Source organism: Antrostomus carolinensis, unplaced genomic scaffold (genome assembly GCF_000700745.2).
Source record: "Antrostomus carolinensis isolate BGI_N321 unplaced genomic scaffold, ASM70074v2 scaffold25112, whole genome shotgun sequence".
NCBI lineage: Eukaryota > Metazoa > Chordata > Aves > Caprimulgiformes > Caprimulgidae > Antrostomus > Antrostomus carolinensis.
The window spans coordinates 47,495-66,776 of NW_010299381.1; the positions used below are offsets into that span (position 1 = coordinate 47,495).

General features: G+C 49.2%; 1 protein-coding gene across 2 annotated transcripts in view; it reads left to right on the forward strand.

Annotated features, from left to right (window-relative positions):
- Nucleotides 1-19,282, forward strand: part of AXIN1 (axin 1) — a 72,668-nt gene that overhangs the window by 46,285 nt on the left and 7,101 nt on the right. For both annotated transcript variants that reach the window (XM_029083691.1, XM_010162786.2), the window contains exons 3-6: nt 1,725-1,821; nt 9,832-9,969; nt 15,293-15,846; nt 18,227-18,403. In XM_029083691.1, coding sequence (XP_028939524.1) covers nt 1,725-1,821; nt 9,832-9,969; nt 15,293-15,846; nt 18,227-18,403 — 966 coding nt within the window. The remainder of the gene's footprint in view (nt 1-1,724; nt 1,822-9,831; nt 9,970-15,292; nt 15,847-18,226; nt 18,404-19,282) is intronic.

Here is a 19,282-nt window from a genome sequence, read left to right on the forward strand (position 1 = left end):
CTCTTCCTCCTCCCACATTACCTGCAGCCACTAGCCAGAGCTGTAATTAGCCTGGCTAATTTTCTCTTCTCTCATTTGTTCTTCCTACTAAAAAGCACTTGTCATTTATCACGGGTTTTATTTTATTTTAATGGTCTTTAATTTGGAATGCTTGGGTTACTGCATGAAATTGCATTCTTCTGATGTAATTTGGTGGCGATTCTGCCTGCACCCACATTTCCCGGGAGCCAGTGGAAATGGAGAGCGAGCTGATAGCTGATAGTGACCAGGCTGGTGCTTGTAACTCGGGAGATTTGCAGCCAAAACACCACAGTAAATTGTGCTTCTCTTGCCAAATGGCATCTCGACTTTAAAAATCTGCTGGTTAAACTGTTTGGCTTATGTTGTTGAGAAGCAGCTGTGCTGGGCAGCTGGGGAGGGAGGTAGGTGCTAAGCCCATTTGGCCTGTGCAAACATCTTGTTGTTGTGAGATGGGCTGGGACTGGCTGGTTGGGGTGTGGGGTTGGAAGGAGACAGCGAGTGTGCGTGGAAGTTAATTTGGTTAATTTGGTACTTGTGACAGACCGAACCCCCCGTTCATTTCTGTGGCATTTCACCGCCTTCCCAAGCGGCTCCTTTTACTGAATCAGGGAAATGTGTAAAATAAAAAAGGAAAACTCCAAATTGCCAAACTCTGGGCTGGCATTTGGTTTTGTGTTCATTCATTTTTCTCAAAATAACCCAGTATCACCAGGACATGGGCCAGTGTCCTTATCTCCTCAGTGAGCTCCACCTCACTCGCATTCTCCTTGTCAGCAGGGTGGTGGCAATGGTGAGAACAAAAATGCAGATCCTTTCTCCCCCTGAGGTTGCACTCAGCTGGTCATGGTTTGCAGTGCTTAGGAAGCCTGGTGGCTCTGCCCCCTTTTGCTGGGACCCAGAGCGGGTCTGCGCCATCCCCCAGCTCACGGCAGAGCCACGGGCCCAGCTCCAGTCTATCAGGACCAAGGACCATTGCTACCACTGTCTCCATCCTCTGCTGAGACCTCAGTCACCGGCTTTTTCAGCAAGGGCCCAAACCCGAGCAGAGCTGGTTCGCTTGGGTGTCACTGCTCATGGCTTCCCTCCCTAACCTCGTCCAGCCTCCTCCGGGACCAGGGTTGGGTGCTTCTGCACAGGAACACCAGTAGCAAGCCCATAATTTCACACTGAGCTAGAGATCATCTTAAGAGCTACAGAGCCTACCCCTTCACTTTGATAACCCATTTGAGAAGTTGTCACGCTCTCTTAAAAATATATACCTTGTTCCCTGACCGAGTTCCCCTTGGTGTAGATGCTCACTCAGCTCCCACTCCTCCTCCTCCCTCTCCTCGCCTGCCCTGTGGTTTACTCTGTACATTACAGGCTCTTTTATAGAAAGCAACCAACTATAAAAGGTACCAGGATGCAATCCAAGTCCTTCTCCCTGCCCTCTGCCTAGGGCAGCAGTCGCAGGAGCCCTACCTCGCTCTGCTCCCAACAGGTGCCATGTAAGTCCCCCAGCACCCAATTCCAGAGTGTTACTGGTGTGGGGACCTGGATGAGCGTCATTCCCCACATGGATTACTCCTGTTCTGCTGCGCTCGCCCTGGGCATGCAAAGCCTTTCTCAAATGTAAAGAGGTTTCCTACCTGCAAGGCTTAAATGAAGGTGATGTATCAGAGAGAGGCACTAAAGCAGGGTGTGTTGTTGTTTTATTCCGGCAGAGATGGGATCCCACCGTACAGACTCCGAAAGCAGCATCGCAGAGAGATGCAAGAAAGTGCCAAAGCAAATGGACGTGTGCCACTACCTCACATTCCTGTAAGTAGCACTATCTCCTTCCCCAGAGGTAAATATGGAAAATATGAGATCTCTAGTGTACAGTTGCTCTGCTTGCTCAGGTCTAACCCCCCCTTAGCACTGCATTCATCTGGAGATGTTTTAAGATGGAAATACACCATGCTAAGAAAGGGCTTGGTAGCCTTCTGCCAAACTCATCATCCAGGGCTGCCCAAAACACAGTTTTCTTAACCTTTCAGTCAGTAGCCAGTTGTTTCTTCTGGATGAGAACAGCAACACTGGCTGACATCTATCTGCGAGCAGGTTCCGTGCCCTCGGGTGAGCTGGAGGTGTTTGTGGAAGGTGTAGGAGGCCATTGGACACGAAGGCTGATGTAGCTGGCAGCCAAGGTCAGCTGGGGAGAAATGCAACTGTTCCAAGCGATATTTCTGCACTGGGCAGCCAAAGGGAGCTGTAATCCTCTCAAGGGCTCAGCAAAGCCTCGGGGTATGAGGCAGGAGAGCAAAGAAGGTGCAGGCGTATTTCATTTGTCTGACACTGTCTCCCCAGTTGCTCCAGGTAAGCAAACAGCTTTGGAAGATGAACATACCTGCTAGGGCTCTGCAGCACCATCTGCAGCTCTGCTTATTATTATTTTCTTTCTGTGAGAAGTTACAGGTGACATTTAATATCTAGCAGGGAATAAAGGTGCTTCTTTTCCCTTTGGACAGCTGGACTCCAGCACAAATCAAATAGAGAGAAAAAAAGGCCTCCATCTGCTTTTTCCAGAAGTGCCTTCAAACTTGGCGCAGCTGTTCTCATCCTGCCTGCTCAAAGCAGCACAATACCAGCAGAAATACACCCTTGTTTTAATCTGATTTAAAAAAAAAAAAAAAAAAACAACCAAAAAACACCACAAACCACCACTCTTTGTTTTGCCTTTTAAATTAGATTATTTTCCTTAGATTTAAGAGGGTCTCCTGTGCTTTGATCACTGGGTTGACAATAAAAGCCCTGGCTGCGGACGCTCACTAGCCATCCTTGCTCAGTCACCTCTCTTTTCACACAGTTGCTTTCACAGTGTGGTCGCTGTTGAAAAGGCTGGCTGGGTGCCTTTTTATTTCACTTGATGCCATTTTTACTGTAAGCATGGCTTTGTTAGAGTTGAAGTTTGAAAGCTTGGCCTTTATTTTTTTTTGTTGTTGTTGTTGTTGCTGCTGCTGTTCCCCAGCAGTGGGAACTACCAAGTGAATATTCTCTGACTTCAAAGCTTGTCAGTGGCTTTACCTTTTGGATAAAAATAATAGTGGCTTTCAGTTGCTCGTGTGCACTGGCAATGCCTCAATGAACTGCAGGTTATAAACTCGGAGTGTGGAGCATTAAATATGTATAGTGAGCTCTGCTTTAACGAACTTCCATCTGCCAAACATTTCTTTTGTTGAACTGAATAAGTGTCATTCCAACAGCAGTTCCTTGCTGGCTAATTAGTTTTACTTAGCATTAAATTTTATCAACCTTTTTGGAAACCAGTTTAAAAAGGGAGGGGAAAAAAAAAAACAAGGTTTAAATTGGCCACCTGCTGCTTATAAATTTTTATATTATCCTACTTATCTCCACGGTCTTTTAGAATTACATATTCCTCCTAAACTACACACAGATGCTTCACAAGGATTTTTTCTGTGAAACATCCGCTGTTCCCATTAGATTCTGTGCTGTAATTTTAAATCCCAGGGAAAAAGGCATCTTGACGCATATTTATATGGGAGCTGAGGACTGAGAAGTCGAGTTAGTTCTAGTCTTTCTCCAGGGAATAAAAGTTTAGTTCAGACACTCTGGCACCTCCTGCCAGCCAATTACTGACACAGAATTGGCATCGACTTCAGAGAGGCACTGCTCTGCCCTCGCTTATCAATCAGCCAAGAAAGGAGAAGGTAATTAGACAATATGTTTTGACAACACCAGTGTGAAATGTTATAAAGTCAGTCTTTTTAAAAATCACCTCTAACTGCACGCTTATTGAATTAAACTTCCCCAATTAGCAAGGAGCCATGCAAATGTTTCTTCAAGCGTTGCTTTCCAAAGCTGGTGGTTAGGCTATCTTGCAGCCCGCAGCTGAAGCAGTCTCCATCGGCCCCAGTGGTTAACAAGCTTTTCAACCTGTAGCCATGAATAAATTGTAACCTTTGAGTGAAGGTCTCTGTGGACTCATATCTACCAGTGTAGCCAGAGTCCGTCCTGACAGTGCTTGCAGAATGCATGGCATGTTTTTCTAGTGATAGTAGAGAACCTCCTACATCCGAAAAGTCATTTCAGAAGTCCTTTAGAGACCTCACTGTTCCCTTACCAATGAGTTATGGGGCTATTACACAAAATTCTGAAAGACTTTATACTGCACCACTTTCAGTTAGGTCCAGGAGCTATAAACTGTAGTGATTATATGTTTGTAGGAGACTGCCCGCTGGTTTCAACAGCCATGCTGCCTCCAAATAACAAAGGCATGTGCTGGTTATGTAGGATGCCCTGCTATGCAGCAGGTCTCGGTGCATGGACAGCTGTGTTCTACATATTCCACACTTACAAACTCACCAGTGCTCTAAGTTTGGAAAAGCTGTGTTTTGTGGAACAGCCCTCTGCCCAGGAATGCAGTGGGTGAAGGTCTCTAGCAAGTGACGAGATCTTTGCTTTGTGCCTCTCGCAGGAACCCGTTACCCAGCGGGTGGGTGTTGCTTTTCATGTGGTTTTCCATCTCTCTCTGGGAGTCGAACAGAGTCTTGCAGCACCAAGGAAGGAAAGAGCAAGCGAGTTCCCAAAGGAAGGGTGAAAGCCCAGAGAATGCAGGTGTCATACCCGTGCTGTTGCACTGTACCCTGGCTCTGGCATTCATCCCTTCCCAGGAGAGGATGGGAGATGCTCCTTTTCCACCACAAATTCAGAAAAATCCAAACTTGAGCGCTAAGTCTTGGGATTCCTTTTTTTTGTTGTTTATTTAACTCTATAAAGAAGCCATTTTGTGATGTTCTTGCTGTAGCTTGATTGCCAGATGGGAGCTTTCCTGTCCTGCCCCACAATCATGGAAACTGCAGCTCTTTGCACTAATCCCACATGAGAAGGAAAACAGCAGAAGCAGCAGCAGAGGGGGTCAGGCTGATTGCTGAACTTTCCCAGAACGACTGTCCTCTCTGCAGAGGTGGCTTCCATAGTGTTCTTGAGTGGAACAGAAGCTTTTGAGTGACCCTTCTGCAATGCTGTAAAAGCACAGAGCGTACAGGAGGAGCCCTGGTCTCCTGCTGCCTGGATAACTACAGCTAAATGAGCTTTCTGCTCCTGCAAGTTGGGAACCTGCTTAGAATTCCCATCAGCTGTTTTATGCCTTTTTCCTCAAATGCCTTGCAGCAGCGGGACTCCTTGCTAATCCCTGAATGCTGCTAGATGGATGCTGAAATCCAGCTGTCTGTGAGTTTCTGGTATGGAAACACCATTTATCGTTTAAAAATGTATGTCACAGTGGACTGCATTATTAATCTGGGAAGCGTGGAGCTTCAGAAGTTCTTTTATCTTAAGTTCTTTAGCCTGCCATCTTCATTTCATATCCAAGACTGACTTGTGATGTAACATTGGCCACTCAAGCATCATGGAGGCATCAAACCTCCTGTAGAAGAGGGAGATTTACCAACAGTTGGTGCAGCTCAGTTGGATCTGTCAGAAACGGTTCAGCCCAACCCGTGGGTCCCTGGGACTGGTTAGAGACCTCTACCCTACAATAACATCAGCAAACTTGCTGTTTCATCTCAGAGCAATTGAGGTTTATTCTTCCCAAGGAGAACCCGTGGGTGAGATTCTTCCCTTTCTGCCTTTTCACGTACAGATCATAATAAAACCACACATTTAAGATGCCAGTGTGTTCTGATGTGCAACTTTTTCCTCAAACCTCAGTTTCTCAGGGAAGGTGAAATCCATCAAAACCCAAGATCTGCATCATCCTCATGGAGCAAAATCCATGTAACTCCTGCTCCATCAGCTCCAAGAAGGAGAAAATATGATAGCAGGTGCTAACTGGAACTACTGGAGAGCTTGTGTATCTCATGTGTTCTCAGGAGGCTGCTCCTTCCCAAAGGTAGCAGAGCTTCAGACACTGCATGTAGAGGATAGTGTTCTGGTGATAGGTCCCCCAAGAAATCCTTCCTCACAGCTGTCACTAGGAAAGATTGCTCCATCCAGACCAGTTCAAGCAATTTCTCTCTTGCCAACCCATCTGGCGTTCAGCCTCCCATCCATTGTTCTCTGCAGCTTCCCCAGCTCAGCATGGTTTGGTTCTGACAGACCTGTCTGAACTAGTGGCATTAAATAAAAGTAGATCATTAAATAAAACATTAGATAAAACAGCTGTAGATAAAACAATTCTTTAAAATTAAACACTTCCTTTCTGAAATGTTGAGCCAGAATGGCCAGAGATCTCATTCTGGTCCAGACTGGAGGGCTGGATCCTCCAAAACCAGCCAGCTCTGAGACAATGCTGCACCCTTTACTTGGAACAAAAGCATTCGGAGCCGTTCTGATTTCAGAACAATAAACAGCTCATTTATGGCTCCCTTGGTAGGGCTCTGTATGCCCGCGGGACGCCGGGGACAGGTTCAAAATCCTCAAGTCCTGAAGGATCCTGCTTGGGGCACAGGCTCAGCCTGGCTGGTTTTTGATGGAGCATGTCTCCCTCCCAATGCCAGGCCTGTCATTTGATAGAAGTTTCAAACACTTTATTGTCTTAAGGCTTTTGAACCAGGTCGCTACAGTCCATGCGTGCTGTCCAGGGAGCCCTCAGCAGTTATCTGTATTGTTTCAGCCCAGGGAATTTGCATTCATTATTCTGCAATACTGGTCGTTCTGGAGAAGTCTGTGCAGCTCCTCCTTTGAGTTTATAGAAATAAAGTCAGACCCATGGCAACGTTCAGAGCATCGTCCTGCTTGGCAGCTTTCTGCGAGTCACCATTACGAGTACCCACCAGGACAACATAGTGAGTGTGCAACCAGTGTCTGTGGGGTGAAATGAGGTTCACTGCAGTTGCATTGAACTTGGATGGTCAGGGAGACCCTTGTAGAGATGGCTTCAGAGAGGGGACTGCCTCCTGCACCCTTGAACAGGCTGCTGGGGACCTCTGCAAGCTGTTGTGCTAAGTGGAAAGCCACTGCCAAGGACGGGGCAGTGGGTTTTGCCAATGCAGTGGTTTATCAAAGAGAGAGAAAAACAAAGTCACCCTAAAGATTCTTGGATTTGATTATTTTCATTTATGTAGTTGAGCTTCAATCACCTCTAGACTTTGAGAGACTGTGGATAAATCTGTGGAAGTACTAGTTGCAGAAGACCAAAATCACCTTTTATTGAGTTCCCTGGATACAGCTGTGACCCTGAATGTCTTCAGATCCTCATTAGAGATGGAGCTGTGGTCCTCAGGCGTTGCTGGGCCTGGAGGGAAGCACCTTATTTTGACAGGACTTGTGAGTTATCAACCTTCAGCCTTTGCACCCGCTGCTGCTGGGGCCTCGGGAGAGGCTTTGGTTTGGGATGCTGCATTGCCTCAAAGGCTATGAAAATAAAAGGAATTCTTTCCCAGTTCTGCTTTGCTGTGGAAGCCACTGCCATACCTGCAAGAGAGAGACCCGAGACTCTAACTGCTGAGCGCTGAGCTGCCTCTCGTTAGGCTCATTAACTCTCTAACGGAGCAGGGCTTGGTGCTGCCATCGCATAAACAACCGCAGGGGGGTTGGCATGGCTGAGGTGGCAGGAGGGAGTGAACGCATCACCCAACGGGTTGCAACTTGTCAGGCAAGAGAGAGATTTCCCTCCTTGGGCATCACTGGTGCTGCCTTATGAGATGGATGGTGGTGGCCATGGGTTTGGGGTTTCTGATGCAAGCAGGCTCCCTTACCCAGAAGTTCTCCCCTGGGCTACCTGAGGGGAATGAGGAAGCATTGCTTGGATCCTAGAAGCTCCCCAGGGAGTAACAGAGCAGGGACCAGGTCTGCCACATCTTCACCCATGATGGGAGCATGTCTGGAGCTCATTTTTGGACAACACAAGGTCCAGGTGCTGGGATGAAGCTGCCTCTTTGGCCCTTTTGCCAATATTTCAAGACTTAATGTCATTTTTGTTGACTAAAATCTTTTCCTGCCATGTTTCTTTGTAATACAGGCCGTTGTTTTGTAGGGCCAGAGGTCCTGGTGGCAGCAAAGACTTTGTCGTCCCAGAGTGGGAGCCACCTGGTAGCTCACATGTGTTATACCCTCTCCAGCAGCTGCATCCCTGGGTGAAGGGGATGCGTGGTTGGGGCTGTTCCCAGCTCAGATGGGTTAGTCCTGCCTGGGACAGCTTCAGGAGGAGCTGTCAGTCCCTCTGATGGTCACAGAAAGTGAGTTCTGGAGCAGGCAGTCCTTTTACCTGCAACCCCACATCACATCCGCAGACATTCCCGGGGACACTGCAGCCCAGCACCATCCAGCGTGGGAGAGCAGGCGACAGCAGTCAGCACTGGGGTCGAGAGTTGCTGGTGGGGTTGGCTGGGTCTTGCTCTCAGCAAACAAAACAAGTGATGCTTTAACTGAGACCTCTACAACCCACCTTGGGTGTCATATAAGATGTCTTCAGCTTCTCAGTGCCATCGGTAGGATACTCACTGCCTGGTTTTCATCCCATCTTCCACTTGGCAGCTGGCAGAGAGCAAAAAAACCAGTATGATTTTCATACCTTTGTCAGGTTTTGTGGCAAAGCGTTATTTTAATTGTCCACGTTGATCTTTTGACTGGTCTGGGATAAATTCAGGTGGTCTCATCCTCCTTGAAAGATTTCAAGCTCAACATCTGCTTCTGGTGCTGCGTTTGTTCTTTTGCTGTGAATTATCTCATGTCTTCACATTTAATTTTATCTCTGGTCCTATAGAGTGTATATTTATCTCGTGTTGGCACTGAAATACATTGGAATTCAGGTTTTTATACTATCACATTTTCCATGTATTTTTCCTCCAAATTAAATTTTTAACTCTGCTGTGTCGTTTTAGTTTTTCTACTATTTAAAAAAAATAATGCAGAAGGGATAAAAATGAGGAGAAAAAAATACAGCAGCTGATAGCTTCATACTTCACTACACAAACTTCTTATCCCAGAGTTCAGGAATTTAGGAACAAGGTAACTCAGCATAAGGAACTGAGGATGCTCTTGAACTTCCATAAATATTCATTTGTTCACCCAGAGCAAGCAGAAAAATGGTATCTCTGTGCTTGTAAGGGTGCTGTATTGATAAAGCAAGTAGGGGATTGTTGCACAGGGCTGAAGAGTCACGATGCCATCCTGCAAGAGAGGATGCTTTGTGGGAACCGTGGCCTTTTGTGGGTGGGCTGGGTGGTAGCAGAAGATGGAGGGAAATAAGATGTCTTGGAGGTGACAGGATTTCCTCTCCTTTCTGCGGCTGTGGGCTAGATTTGCAGAGAATGACCAGCATACGCTGATCCATCCGGGGTGAGATGAGTGTCATAAGAGTTCCTTCTATCATAGTGAAAAACATCACTACTATAAGTGTGATTTTTGAGAGGTTTGTCTGTACGTCCTTTTCCACCCTTTCAGACCAGGATATTCCTGTTGACCATGTGTACATTGGGAGGAAAGCAAGCACATCCATCCCAAAGAGGAGTTTGTTGAATTAGGGCTCCAGAAAACCTATCCCTTACGTGGGGTAGTGTGCAGAGCTGGTGCCAGCCAAGGAACTCGTGGTGGCTCAGCTTCCAGCCCACCAGTCCTAGGCTGCACTTCTGTGTCTGCCAGCCTGTCCACCCTCAGCATAGAATCATAGAATCATAGAATGGTTTGAGTTGGAAGGGACCTTAAAGATCATCCAGTTCCAACCCCCCTGCCAGCAGCAGGGACACCTTCCACTAGACCAGGTTGCTCAAAGCCTCATCCAACCTGGCATCCCACCAGAACAACTGGCATTTCCAGTTATCGAAGCCTCCAGAATCAACATGTGATTTTGGTGCATCTTTTGCTAACCCTGGTGTGTTTTTCTTCCAGCGTACCTACCGAATGCCAAAGGATATCCACGTTGAACCAGAGAAGTTTGCTGCTGAGCTGATCAATCGTTTGGAGGAAGTACAAAAGGAACGTGAAGCAGAGGAGAAATTAGAGGAGCGCCTTAAACGCGTTCGAGCGGTTAGTAACCTCCTTGTGTTCTCTACCAGCCTGGGAGTCTGTCTGTGTGCTGTGTACCCCAGGGAGCTTTCAGCTGCTGTGACAGCAACCTGGGTGACCATGTCCCTGCTCAACAGCCATGGTCATCACTTGCACGGGGGATCCTGGAGGCTCCCATTGCCCCAGGAGCTTCCATGATGCTGCTCCTTGGTCCATGCAGGGCTCTGTGAGCTCCAGCACTCCCTCCCTGCTGTACAATACCAGCTATGGCACAGCAGTGCCCACTTGTGTCACCAGACAGGGGTTTTCCATCATCTTCTTGAGCACCCTTGCTCTCCCATCCATCACAGACTTTGTGAGCAATCCTTTCCATGTGAGGATGGGCACTGTCTAACAGGGCTTCACCTTCCCCTCTGGGGTTTTGAGTGATCCATATTTCCCCCACAAATGATAACCAGATGGCAGGTGAAGTTATGCTTGGAGGTGGTTTGTATGTGCTATCAGGACATCTCTACCAAACCCAAAAGGGTTCTGCCCATCAGTGCCTAGCATATCCCTAGCAAACGCAGAACTGCTCAGGTGTAGCATCCAAACATCTTCTCCTGGATGGAGAAATGCACATGGGTGGCTGGGAAAACCCAGGCCATGGCACTGCGTGCTGTCAGCCCTGGTACTGCTGGGGCCCTTCAGAGCTCAAGAACTTGGTAGATGAAGCAAGGGAAGCGTGCAAGGCCTTCAGCTCCACAACAAGCTCCAGGAGGGAGAGAATAAGGTATTGGTTGTCTAGTGTTACCTGCGTGAGACGCCCTGTTCAGCACTATTCACGCCCTATCTTTTCTTCTGAGATACTGCATCTCACAGGTACCTGTACATCTTGTACTGGGGATATAGGAGAACTTTCAGAGGACATCACAGTGTTCCTGAACATCACAGTTGTCTGTATAACTACAGCCCTGTGTGAAGAAATTGTGGGTCTCTGCAATTAACAGCTGCCATGGCCCTTAGGCAGAGGCTTTGTGCTTTTGGAGAAGCTGAGCCTCTGTGGCTCCAGGGCAGACCCTTCAGCCCTCTGAGAGTATTTTCAAATATTCATCAATATTTTTAAATGTTCATCTTTAAAACAGAAAAAGAGTTTGTGGTATTTGCTTTCAATAATATCTGTATTTCAAATGTGGAGGAGTGAGGAAGGCAAAGGGGGCTGTAAGCTTCCCTCCAGCTCCAGGCGTTGTCCGGCAAACTCCCTGCACGTCTGCGTCCAGCGTCCAGCCAGAAAAGGCCAACAAGGTGCTATTTTGTGATTAGGTTCCTGTTCTTCTGGAATTGGCCCATTTTCCTCTCTGGTACTTATTACTTCCTAGAAGAAGCCAGTGTAACCAGCAGCATTTTCTGCTAACGCAGGCCTAGAGTCCTAGTCCTTCCTCCTCCCATGGCTCTGCCCCACCTGTACCAGACTACATTTTCCCAGCCCTCTGCCTCCTTGAAGAAGCTGCCAGTAGCAATACCATAAAATCAGCAAATACCTATGTGCCAGAGAATAAATTTAAGTCTGTTTAAACACATTTTTGTGTGATTTAATCTATTTTTAAGCCCAGAACTCCCACTAATGCTATATATTAAACCTCTTTGCTGTCTCCAGAATGTATTTCATTGACTGGCTGGCATCTGGCATTAGCCATTCAGGAAAAACTCAAGAGTAAGCAATTGTAGGGGTTTTTTTTAGGTCAGCACTTAAGGTGCAGGACCTGCTGGTATCAGCAAGAGGAGAGCTTGAATCCTGATAGATCACAAGGCTTTTTTTTCTGTGACCTGAACACTAGGACTACAGGGTAACCTCTCACTGGGTGTACATGGCTCGCTGAACAGCAGCGCGGGGAAAACCGTGAGTGTAAATCACACAAGGCAGTTAGCAGCTTAGCAGAGAGGCTGGAAATATTTTGCAAAAACTAGGAAAAAAATAAATGTTCTTCCCCCATACTGAGCTGTCTGCAGGTTCCCTTTCAAAGCAGCATCATGCAGTGGTATGGAGAAGAGGCATCTTATTTAGAGCCAAATATCTTTTAGTGAAAAGACTGTCAGATTTCTGGTTTTCAAAAACAATCCACCAAACTCTGAATTTATTGATTATTCTCTGCAACATGGGAGAGGATTAGAGGATACATGTGTTCCCTTATTACTTTTTGAGCCACTTCAGCCTCATCTCTGTGCGTGGAAGCTGCAGTATCCTACAGATTGCTCTGTCTTTGTCTGAGCTGAATTGAAAACAAGCCAGGAGAAGCAAAGCCAACACTGAGATTCTGACTATTTGAATGTAAAACATTGCCTGACTAGAGAGGGACATCATTTGCACGATGATCGAAAGCACACTGGTGGTTAGGTGAGTCCTTTGCCCTGCTGACCAGTAGCAGCCTGATGGGTGGGACTGGGAGAAGGCAGAGGAGGGGGAGGTTTGCAGCGAGATATCACTTGCCTGTAGCTCATCAGTGCAGATTTCAACCTCCTCATTCAAAGGGAAGGGCATCCCCGACCTTGCTGCAGAGCAAAAATAGCTCAGCAGCCAGTCAGCCAAGTTGAAGCCCACATCTCTCTAACTTTGGGAGCTGATGGAAGAGGTTTCTCACAATATGATGTCAACAAAGCACCATCTAGTGGTTATGGCACCCGGGTCTCCCCCCGCAGCGAGAGGCTGTGCCTGCCACAAAGCTTTGCCCAGCTCACCACAGCCAGATGCCCACGCCACCCGTGTCCGGGAAAGCCAAGCTCATGGAGGAGGCTGCTCCCCAGACCTGTGGGTTTCTTCAGCATCACACACAGTAGTTATTGCCGCTTGCCCGTTCCTCCTTGGTCATCCCTTTGTCTTGTCTTCTCTTTCTTCTGCCTGTGCCAGCTGTGGGCAGTGTGGGGGGGCTCGGTGGGCAGAGGGGCGCAGGTTAGGTGGCAGTGCAGCTGGCAGGGAGAGGGGCTGCTGCTGCATTCCCAGGCATAGACTGCGGTCAGGTACTCGAGCAGGGAGCACCTTGCGATGCCCTAGTGCATGTGACAGAGCCAGGGCTCACCTCTGCTCTATCCAAAGTCCCGTCTTACAGTCTCAACCCAGACTGCCCCGACCTCATACCATGTGTTGTTTTTGCACTGCAGACTAAGCACGGTGAAAAGATTCAGGAAAATTGGTATCTACAGCCTCGACTCCAACCTTTGGGGCTCTGCACCGCTTGAGGAGAGAGGACAGCTTGGGATAGGCACCCCAATTTCTTCATGAACTGCCATTTTCTCACTGTTGTTGTTGCTTTCCAACCCGATGTGAGGCTGAGGCCAGCGCTGCAGGGTGGGAAACCAACTGCCCCAGGGTCTGTCTGCCTACCACCGGAACTGCCATTTTCTGACTGTTGGGGCTTTCCAACCCGATGTGAGGCTGAGACCAGCGCTGCAGGGTGGGAAGCCAACTGCCCCAGGGTCTGTCTGCCTACCACCAACCCCAGCAGCACTTGCTCCTAACTGAGGACCTGCTTGGGGTCCAGATCTTCTCAGTGACACAGTTGAGCTGAGCTAATGCATCCCTCTCCTTCCCTTAGCCCACCCTGATCTCAGTTTCAGAACAAAGCAATGTCCCAGGTCCCAGTTACTGGCAAACTGGAGTTCCAGGCAACGATTTGGCTGGGCCACCCTGGCTTGTCACTCTCATGCCACCCTGCTCCGCTGTGGGCTTTGAGCAGAAGGGACACACTGCTGTTCATCAGGGATTACCAGGGTCAGATCTTGTCCTGCACATTCTATGATATTTAAACCTGAGAGTTTTCCAGAAAGCAAACACCAGCCCTAAAAGCCTCCCAAGCGCTGAGCACATCGTTGGGTTGTCATAAACTGCTAAGAAATGCTTCCCCGGTGGTAGGGGTTTAGTCAGCACATGCTTCATCTTCTCTTGTTCCCGAGCAGGGTGCCCAGGGACAGTGGTTGGCAGGCTGCAGCGGCGTGGCTGTAGATGAAAGGTGCCTCTGAAGTTCTTCAAAGCGGTTTGTTAGAAAGTGGCACATCCCCTCCCGACATGGGCATCGTGTCACACTCCCAGGCTGGCAGCGCCCATGCCTTTGGCACTTTCAAAGCCTGACGTTGTCCCTGGTCCAGGTTTGAACCCCCAGTTGTGACAGTGGGAGGAAGTGTGTTATTTGCTTTCTTGCTGGGGTGTTGGCAGCTGAGACTTTGAAGCTGGTTAGCAAGTGATGGATGATGACATCTGACAGGCAAAGCTGACGGGAGTCAGTGTTTTCTAGCAGATACATTTATCTGTCAGGGCAGAGATACCCTGTGCTGCAACTGATTTCTTTACTGTGCCAGAGGAGGAAAAGAGCAGGATTAAAGGACTCGCTGGAATCCTGCTTATGTAATTAAAAAAAAAAAACTAGGAATCCTGACTTTCAATAAAGAAACTTCATAAATATCTGAGTTTATGTTGGAGTGTAAAGTAGTTTGTCAGCATCAAAACTGTGGCTGTCAGCATGGAGGAGTTTTATTCTTCCTGGCAAGGACTTAAGAGTCTCTACCAGCATGTCCTAGACCCCTGTGAACTACAAGAACAAGCAGTTAGTTCCAACCCATTTCTTTATCTGAAGTGTTTCACTCCAGCCTTAGCATGCCCAGGAGAAATCAATGTTTGATTTTCAAACCCATTCATGCTGCTGTCGACCTTCAGTTGCTCCCTCCTGTTACAAACCCACTGTTGGCTTTACCTTGTGAAGGGGTTTCTTCTTTGAATGAGAAACCCCTCTGGTCTCCCCTGGCTCAAGAACTGTTTTGCCTCGTATCCTGTAACTTTGGGCTTTATCTGATGGGCTTTGAGGCAGTGCCTTCCCCAAGGCTCCTAGGAAGTCACAGGTATGGTGCAGTAAGTTGTGTTTCTGCTGCTGGTTGTTCCAGAACCACTTTCAAGGGTTTTAGGGAGGTTTTCAGTAAGGTTCTGCCTGCTCATACATCCGATGGAGTTGTTAAGCTGCATCTGTAAAGCCTGGTCGTGGTGTGTGGGCTGCCTGTCTGAGGTTGCCTCGGTCTGTTAGGGTAGTGTATGGAGACCCTTGCTAATGGTGGCTCAGGAAGCAGCTACAGAGACCTTAGCAGCTCTGCTTGGTGGCAGCAAGACTGCACAGGCTTGACTTGAACATTAGGAAATTTTCTGGGACAGGTCTCCAGAGGGTTGGTGGATCTCTTCCTTGAAGATCTGCGAGATCTGGCTGGACAAAGCCAGGCCTGAGCCCTTCAAGGGTGGGCAGTGGTCCTGTTGTGAGCAGGAGGTGGGACTAGAGACTCCTTCTGCCATTCTGCTGTCATTCTCTGATTGTCCTCGTGTTTCTTGCAGGAAGAAGAAGGTGAGGATGCAGATATCTCTTCTGGTCCCTCAGTCATTAGCCACAAGATGCCTTCCGCCCAAGCCTTTCATCACTTTGCTCCTCGTTACTCTGAGATGGGCTGCGCTGGGATGCAGATGAGAGATGCCCATGAAGAAAACCCCGAAAGCATCCTTGATGAACATGTCCAGCGTGTGATGAAAACACCAGGCTGCCAGTCTCCAGGACCTGGCCGCCACTCTCCTAAGCCACGGTCCCCAGAAAGTGGCCACTTAGGAAAGCTGCCAGGGACACTAGGAACAATTCCTCCAGGGCATGGCAAGCATGCAACAAAATCAGGAATGAAACTGGATGCAGCTAACTTATACCACCATAAACACGTCTACCACCACATCCATCACCACAGCGTGATGAAACCAAAAGAGCAGATCGAGGCCGAGGCCACGCAGCGAGTGCAGAACAGCTTTGCTTGGAATGTAGATTCACATAACTATGCAACAAAGTCACGAAACTACACTGAAAACTTGGGCATGGCCCCTGTCCCCATGGACTCTTTAGGCTACAGGTGAGTCAAGGCAACACCCAATGGGAGTCCCAGAGCCCTGGCTTCTCTAGGAAGCTCTTTTGTAAGTGGACTGTAGTGTGCTGGTGGAACAGGGTGGTTGAACCACGTTTTCTCATGAAAGCCTGTGCTGTGACATGGTTTAAGGGCCTCCCACTGCTCTTCCTCTTCAGAAATGGATGTGTCCCCCCATAACCCTTGCAGAGCCCTTTTCATCACTGTGATCTGGTGCTGAAAGACACCCTCTAACCAGGATTTTTAATGGCCTCATTATAAAGTAGTTTTTCTGCTCCTTAAAGCAGTGGAGGTGCTTAGAAGTTGCAGATGCTGGTCTGCTTCCCCAAGCTGATGAGTATAGGGCTGCATCTTGGGATGTGGGTAACAGAAACCAGTCTCGTAAGGTGTTTCTGAGAGGGTAAAAGCCTCCTTCTTGCAAGGCCTGACCCAGTCACCAGCAGGGCTCCTTCCTCTTCCTGACAAAGCGATGGATGCTGCGGTGCTGCTGTGGTATCCTGTTCCGAGGGGATGTTCTCTGAGGCAGGGGACCCAGGAAAGCATAGCACTGCCTGATGGGCTTTTGTCCCTCTTCCCGTGGCTGTTTGAATTCCTCCGTCCCCTCTGTGCTAAGGGGAGAGGGTGAAGCTCCTTCTCCTCTGTGGGATTTGCTGGTCCTGTTACTGGCTGACTGCGAAGGCGAGAGTGGAGCTCGGAGCTGCTGGGATAACACATGGTGGTGGAGCAGCCCCAGGGAGAACTGTGCTCACCCAGAGCTCGGCTGGCTCCCCAAGGCTGTGGTTTTGGGGTGATGCCTTGCAGCACACCAGGGGTGGGATATTTAGTGAAGGCAGATGGCTGGGTCTGCAGTGACAGGACCAGCTTTCCGGGGAGGCAGAGGGCAGAGGCAGCCAAAGCAAACTGATCTCCACACAGTTTTCCAGGGAAAGGCACTTAAATTTGCCTTATTTCTTCAGAGTTGTTGCTTCAGCAGAACATGAGCATGGCCATGCTGGGTCAACCCAAAGCCCCATCTTTAGCAGGACCCTCTCTACCACCAACTGCAGCACATATTTAAGGGAACCTAAGAGGCCACATTCAGAACTGTCCTTCCTCTGGTACAAACTCCCAGTTCCTGACAGTCTCTGGCTTAGGAGCTTCACGAGACAAGAGTTTGCATCCAAATAGTCTTGTTTGGCAGACAGCAGTCTCTTGCAGTGGCTTGTCTGGCTCCTTGTTCAGCCCAGCTGGGCGCTGTCCCCCTGTCCCCCCGAGGCTGTGTCTGTGGCTTGGTTACAACCTGCCAAAAACCTTTGTTTGTTTGTTTGCACTGAACCTGCTGCTGGAGAATTTCTTTTGATACCTGCTACTCCTCGTGTGGGGAGAAGCAGGGAAGAAGTTGTCAGTTTGCTCTGCCTTTGTAGATCTTCAGCAACCTCTTTCCAGTTTTTTTTCCCCAAAAAATCAGCAAAGCTGTCTGAGGACCTGGCACTTCTCTGGGGTGTTAAGGTTGTTTTTCTGATGTGTGTTAGTGAGCAGAAGTAGAGGGGCCCTATGGAGTAAAGGAGGTGGGTAATTAGGATGGTGGGGGTCCCATGAAATGACAGGCTGTGGCAATGACAGGCCAGGATGGGTGAATTCTGCATGGCCTTGTGAGTGTGGTGCTGCTCAGCTGGGCCCATGGGCCCATGGAGGTGGGCAGGGAGTGGTGGGGTGTCTGTAGGAGCCTTTGCTGCAGCCACAAGCGTAGCCAGAGTGTCAGCTGCTGCCCGGTGCCTGGCTGGCTGCGATGTTGGAGGTGGCCATGCTTCCCAGTGCATGGGAGCCTGCAGAAGACAGTTTACCCCACCAGGACATGATCTTCCACCATGATGTGAAGCATCAGGCACCCAGCTCAGGGACAAGAAACGATGAAGCATGGCAAATCAGCAGGCTGGGGGATCAGTGAACCTGGGTGGGGGTCAGGTTTTGAGCAGTGGTCTGATGCAGAGAGGCAGCCAACAGATTGCAGCACCAGGATGAACCTGCTCTGAGCAGAGAGACAGAGGTTTAACACAACCCTTGGTGTAGCAGGAGATCTGCTGGGCTTTTTGCCACATTGCCGTGGCTCATTTGGCCAGAGGAGAAGCTCCCTTTCTCCGCAGGTGGCTGGACGGAGCAGCCTGGGTCTGACCAGTCTTGCTCTTAGCCTCAACTGTGGCACGGTTGGTTTGAGCTATGGTAGATCCAGGGGGCTGTGTAAGGCAACCAGGGCCATGTCTGCACTGCAGGCAGCACCAGACCCCAGCAGGGCTGAGTATGTCTGGAGACAGACGTGTCCATCCTCTGCCGCGGTCTGTGGTGCTTCGGCTCAGGCAAAGCGCTAATGTCTCAAGCTTTGTTCTTGCAGTGGGAAAGCAAGTCTGCTCTCAAAAAGAAATGTTAAGAAGACCGATTCAGGGAAAAGTGATGGTGCCAGCTATGAGATGCCAGGATCTCCTGAAGACGTGGAGAGAAACCAGAAGATCCTTCAGTGGATCATAGAAGGAGAGAAGGAGATCAGCAGGCATAAGAAAACAAACCATGGGTAAGGGCTGGCAGAGCGAGGGGTCTTCACGCTGTTGTGTTGCATCCCCTGCACAAGGCGTGTGTGTCTAGGCTGTCCAGCAGCCTGCCTTGGTCCTGGAGATTTTGGGAAGACAAGAATCCACCAAGCCCAAGGGTTTAGACCCTTTGGAGACTGAGGATTGCTTGGGGGCTGAGAGGGCTGTTTTTTCTGAAGGACAACTTGTGGCCATGGGGGGGAGGTTGCAGTCCTGGGGGAATCTCACAAATTGCTGCTGCAGTTCCGAGGTGGATAACACAGCACCCAGTGTTTGTCCTTTAAGCCTTTGCTGTGTGTCAGTGCCTGGTACTCTGCAAGGTGCTGATAGAGACATTGGACCTGCTGTACTGGTGCCATTGGTCCTGTGTAAGCAGTTTAGCATGACACAGGGTTGCCCAGCACTTTGGCTTGCTGGGAGCATCCTCTGGGATGGCCTCACCTGCCTAGAGTGGAGCCAAGGACACGACTGTCTCGGGAATCTCTCTGGAGTCAAGCAGATCTGCGGGCACAGATCCTTAATCAGAGGCAAAAAGCAATGCTTGCAGGGTGCTGATGAGAGATCTGGGGTCTCATCCCTGCTGACATAGCTGTGCTGGTGGCCAAGTGGTGAAGCTGCTGCTGGTTTCTTCTCTTGCTGGACAGTAGAGGCCGGGGTGGGTTGTACAGCAGGAGCTGGGGCCAAGTGCCAGGGCCATGGGCAGTGCCAGGCCACCGGGAGTTCAGGAGCAGGTTCTGCCGCTGGAGCTGGGGAAGGACGAGCACATCCCTGTAACATCCCTTTCCCCAGAGATGCCGACCAGTGGCTCATGGAGAGGCTCCCAGCCTGGGAATGTTGGCAGCACACGGAGGGACATTTCTGGG